General features: G+C 44.0%; 1 protein-coding gene across 1 annotated transcript; it reads left to right on the top strand.

The window, feature by feature from the left end:
* Window positions 1-381: 381 nt before the first annotated feature.
* CDKN2B (cyclin dependent kinase inhibitor 2B) lies at window positions 382-3,549 on the top strand. The gene is made up of 2 exons (XM_068552959.1): window positions 382-552; window positions 3,253-3,549. Exons 1-2 carry the CDS (start codon window positions 418-420, stop codon window positions 3,511-3,513), a joined length of 396 nt encoding a protein of 131 aa, XP_068409060.1. The 5' UTR covers window positions 382-417; the 3' UTR covers window positions 3,514-3,549.
* Window positions 3,550-5,202: the final 1,653 nt, after the last annotated feature.

Genomic DNA, 5,202 nt, shown 5'->3' with positions numbered 1-5,202 from the left:
CTAAGGAGGTGGGAAGCACCCAGCCCGACTGCCCAGCTGGAAACGAACTCAGTCCCTGCCGGCTCTCCACTCCGCCAGAGTGTAGCTCGGCGGTGAGGACGCTGCAACGCGCGCCCACTCTGCGGCCAGAGTGGATTCGCGCGACGTTGCGGCTGCGCGAGGGGCCTTTTCCTGGAAGCCATCCGGGAAAAGCCCGGCTTAACTACGGGCCTTTCGGCCATTGGACGGACCCTCCAAGCCGCAGAAGGACGGCGAAAGGGGACTGAAGCTGAACTGAGCTCTTTCCTAGTGGGGAGAGCCCGCTAGGGCGAGGTGGGAAGGGGGGGGTGGGGCGTGTTGCGAAGCTCACGGCCAGCGGTGGATTATCCGGGACACTTTGCGCCTGGGGGCTACGAAGTGAGCGAGGAGGACAAGGGCATGCTCAGTGGTGGCGGCGGTGATGCGGGCCTTTCCAACGCCGCGGCGCGGGGGCAAGTGGAGGCTGTGCGGCAGCTCCTGGAAGCCGGTGCGGATCCCAACAGACTCAACCGCTTCGGGAGGCGCCCGATCCAGGTAGCTGGGGGCCCCGGGCCTCGCCGGCAGGGGGCGCACAAACACGGCCCCGCGGCCTCCGTGGGCAGCGGCTGGGGACTGAGATCTCCACCGACTTAGACCTTTGTCTCTCTTGCTGGAGTATTGAGCTCAGTTGTACAGCAGGTTTTCACCCACAAAAAAATCTAAAGAAAGGTATTGGAAACCCCACGACTTGTTTGGTTTTCTTTTTAATGAGGGAAAAAAGACCAATATCCCCTCTCCCATTTCATAAGAGATGCAAGGGATAGGTTCAACTGGAGAGGAAAGGGGGAAAAGAGGTTATTTGGGAAGGAAAATTGTTTTGTCTTATCTGTTTGTCTTTCAACAAACAGCGGCCAACTTTCAACGATAGAGATAATTAAATTACAAGGTACACATTTTGGATTGAATTTAAGGAATCATACAAAATCACAGCACGTGAAAAAAAAATCACCCTGAATCTTTAAGCTGTGATGTGAAATTTTGTATTCTTTCCTCATACAGACGAATTGAATACAAAGAAAAAAGACAGGATTCCTCAAGTACAATACTTAATTCTTTTTATGTTAGCAGTGTCTCTTGAGTGTTACATAAGAAAAAAATGTGCTTCTATATATTTTTGTTTAGTTATACTGAATGCTTGGATTACATAAGCATTTGCTGCAGCTTTGTTAAATGGCAAAGGGTCTTCATAAATAATTAGCCTCTTCATTGTTAAAATTCATTTATTCAATATGTTTAACTATTAATCCCACTTTAGTGCTAAATATATTTTTTAATTTCTTTAAAATCTAAAGTAATGTTTTGTGTTTTACTGTTGACTATTATGGTCATATTTCGTATTCACCTCACAATCACCTTCCAGAACCAAGCCGTTATTAAGGAATCTTGTTAATTGTGTAGATTTTAAAGAAAATATGTATTCATTCATTTTGAATTCATAGAAAATATTGGAAGAAATGACGGATTGTTTAAAGCAGCAACAATATGTAAAGTAGCTCTTAAAGACTTCAAATTATATTAATTGTAGAAAGAGGTTTGTCGTTTTTAATTCACCATATTCTGAGATATTAAGAACCACTTTTCCCCCTCTTCTCTATGTATGAAATGCCCTTTACATCACTAATAGAAATCATATCATGGTTTCTAAGCGAGGAAATAGATGTTTTTAATATCCATGAAACAAACAAAAAAATTTTGCGTACTATCTTTTGATTCCGTGATACATTTTAAAACATAAACTCACAAGAACATATAACAACATTTTGTATATTTAATTATCAAAAATTATTTTATTATATATGGAATCTAAAAAAAAAATGGTTCTGAAGAACCTAGGGGCAGGACAGGAATAAAGACGCAGATGTAGAGAATGGACTTGAGGACACGGGGAGGGGGAAGGGGAAGCTGGGACGAAGTGAGAGAGTGGCATGGACATATATACACTACCAAATGTAAAATAGATAGCTAGTGGGAAGCAGCCACATAGCACAGGGAGATCAGCTCAGTGCTTTGGTGCTTTGTGACCACCTGGAGGGGTGGGATAGGGAGGATGGGAGGGAGACGCAAGAGGGAGGAGATATGGGGATATATGTAAATGTATAGCTGATTCACTTTGTTATAAAGCAGAAACTAACACACCATTGTAAAGCAATTATACTCCAATAAAGATGTTTAAAAAAATAAAATAAAGGAAATTGGAAACTTGAATGGATAAACATTTTAAAAATTGTTTTATTGTTAAAATAAGAAAGTAAATACTTGCATAATGTACATGTACACAAATGGATACTATAGGATTACTGCTCCAAAACATCCTTTTTCTAAATTATGCATTGCTCTGATGTGACTGCTAAGATCCAAGCTCTTTTTTAGATAGCGAAATGTTTACTATTCAACATTATAAAATCCTGTACAATGTAAATATAGTGTTTATTTTACATTACCTCAAATATATTATCCTCTAAACTTTAGCCTTTATCTATAATGTTAAATATTAAAAGTGGTGAACCATTCATTAAAAACAAATAATTTGTTTTCATCATCTTATAAAACTATGCATGACTTTACTTTTTGCCTTCTATCTCCAATTTTGGCTCCAATTGTGGGACTGTATTCCCTTTATGAGCAGAGACATATACAACAGTGAAAAGCAAACGCCTTCCACAGGGGATTTACTGCAAGAACTAAACAAAGTAAACCTTGTTTTAGACTTAGTTGTTTCTTATTTTCTCTCCTAAAGCACTGCTCTTAACTTCTAAAATAAATATATCAGCTGACTGCCTAGTAAATTTTTTAGACTGGGATTATGGCTGGGGTAGAGGGAAGAAAAAGGAAAACAATTTAAGACTTTAAAAGTCTTTTAACTCCACCCATAAATCATTTAACAAAATAGACTCCCGTTTCAATGGAAATTTTAAAGAAATCTCCCACAACGGCGATAAGCAGTTTATCATCAGCTCTTTCTTGTCTTCCCACGTTTGGAGAATAAAATGGAACTAATTAGGGCTGAGTAGAGTATAATTGGGGCTGGGGCTGGGGCTGGGGCCGGGGGGGTGGGGGGGATGGTATTGCGTCAGCAAATGAAGCTTAACTAGACTCCTGAGGCTTGTAAGAGCCTCTGGTTCATGAATAGGTATTTCTTTGAGAAGACTCTACCTGCCCCCACCCCGGTCCTGACCGCTCTGCTCTCTCCGGCAGGTCATGATGATGGGCAGCGCCCGCGTGGCCGAGCTGCTGCTGCTCCACGGTGCGGACCCCAACTGCGCGGACCCCGCCACCCTCACCCGACCCGTGCACGACGCGGCCCGGGAGGGCTTCCTGGACACGCTGGCGGCGCTGCACCGAGCCGGGGCGCGGCTGGACGTGCGCGACGCCTGGGGCCGCCTGCCCGTGGACCTGGCTGAGGAGCGGGGCCACCGCGACGTCGCCCGCTACCTGCGCGCGGCCGAGGGAGACTGATGGCGCGTGCACACAGCCGCCCCAAACGACTTTTCTTTTCTCTCCAGTTCCCCACCCCAACTTAGTTCAATGAGGTCTGCAAACATGGAGCGGCGGAAGTCTTCCTGGGCGACCTGATTCCCCGCAGGGAAGGAGGGGCAGACCGGGAAGACATTTTTTTTCTCTTTTTTTCTCTGGGTGGAGCCCTCGACACTCACCGTGAAGTGAAACGCAGAGAGGTGGGGCAAATGGATTTCCAGCGAGATTTTGGAGCCGAATGTGGAATTCCCAGGTTTATTTTTCAGGGTTTTCTGGCGAAAAGTGGCACGTGAAGAAATCCGCGAAGGAACCCAAGTGCTGCGAATCTTCACACAAAAGATGGTGAGGCGGAGTGGGAGGCGGCGGTGACTGGCATTCGGGTGGGAGGCAGGTGATAACGTTCGCCCCACTGACCTTGAAGGAACCCCCCTGTAAGCCCCCACTTCAGGCGTTAGGCCCTGGGGATATGAGGGCAAAGCTGAAGACGGAGGACCAAGCAATGATGACGGTCGTCGTGGGCTCTTTCTTTACAAGCTGCACGGAGCAGAGCAGGTCACGTGCAAAACGCTCCATACTGGAAGCCTTGGGGACTCGCGCCCAGCTCCACCGGATAGTGACGGGGAAGAGAGGACCCGGAAGCCACCTCGAACTTGCCCGCTTATTCTAAAGTCCCCAGGGCAAGGTGGTTCTGAACAGCTCTCCGAGAGGGGCGCTCGTTTGCTGTTGTTAAATCAAGGCGAGATTCTTGCGGCGTTCCAGCAGAGTCCGCGCGCAGAGTGAAGTCGGGGATTGTAGCGAGAGCAACTGTAGGTAGGCCGTTAACTGTAACGATTTGTTTAATCTATAAACGGTAGGATACAGAGAGCCCCCTGTAAGTTGCCACTTGAAAAGATTTCGTGATATTTTGTACTTCTGGGTGGTTCTTCAGTAGCAGTCTTACTTACGGAGACTTTAAATAACAAAGTAACTCGTGGCCCTTGGAAAAGAGGTGAGGAAGAACTACAGTTTTTACGAGAAGCTATGGCAAAGTGGCAACGCCCAGATTACTTTGATCCTTAACCTATTTATTTCTTTGTTAAATTTTCTGTTTCCTTTACTACTGTCTCAGGGGGTCAAACTATGAAATATTACAAATGTATTTCAGAAGATCCATGCACTTACCCAGTAAATTATCTCGGGATATTTCCCAAAGGACTTTGCTAAAAGTGTAGATTGAATATAAAACTGTTGAAAATATATGATGATGGCTCGTGGAATGTCTTAATATCTGCTGAACAAACTAAAGGTGTACCGTTTGGGGATTTAATTTCCAGTGTTGCTTGATACATTACAGCATTGGAATAACTGATATTTCACTGTTTAATGTAAAAAAATTGAGATTGGACTCCAAGATTTTGGCTTAAAACATGATTCCATTCCTAATTTAAAGAAGTTGTGGAATCTGATGACAACCTGATATTAAGGGAAACTAAATCAAGAAAATGTGGTTGGGTAGTATAGGGTTCTGTGAGATCCACAGCCGTATATATATATATATTATATATATATATATATATAATATATATATATATATGGCAAAACCAAAACATCACACATTATTGGAAAATCAAGTACCACCTGGTTGCACTGAAATAGTAATTTATGAATACATGTAAAAGTAAATTCAGATTT

This window comes from Eschrichtius robustus, chromosome 10, assembly GCF_028021215.1.
Source record: "Eschrichtius robustus isolate mEscRob2 chromosome 10, mEscRob2.pri, whole genome shotgun sequence".
In the NCBI taxonomy this organism is placed as follows: domain Eukaryota; kingdom Metazoa; phylum Chordata; class Mammalia; order Artiodactyla; family Eschrichtiidae; genus Eschrichtius; species Eschrichtius robustus.
Note: the sequence above shows the minus strand (reverse complement) of the source record. Positions and strands in the feature narration are given on the sequence as shown.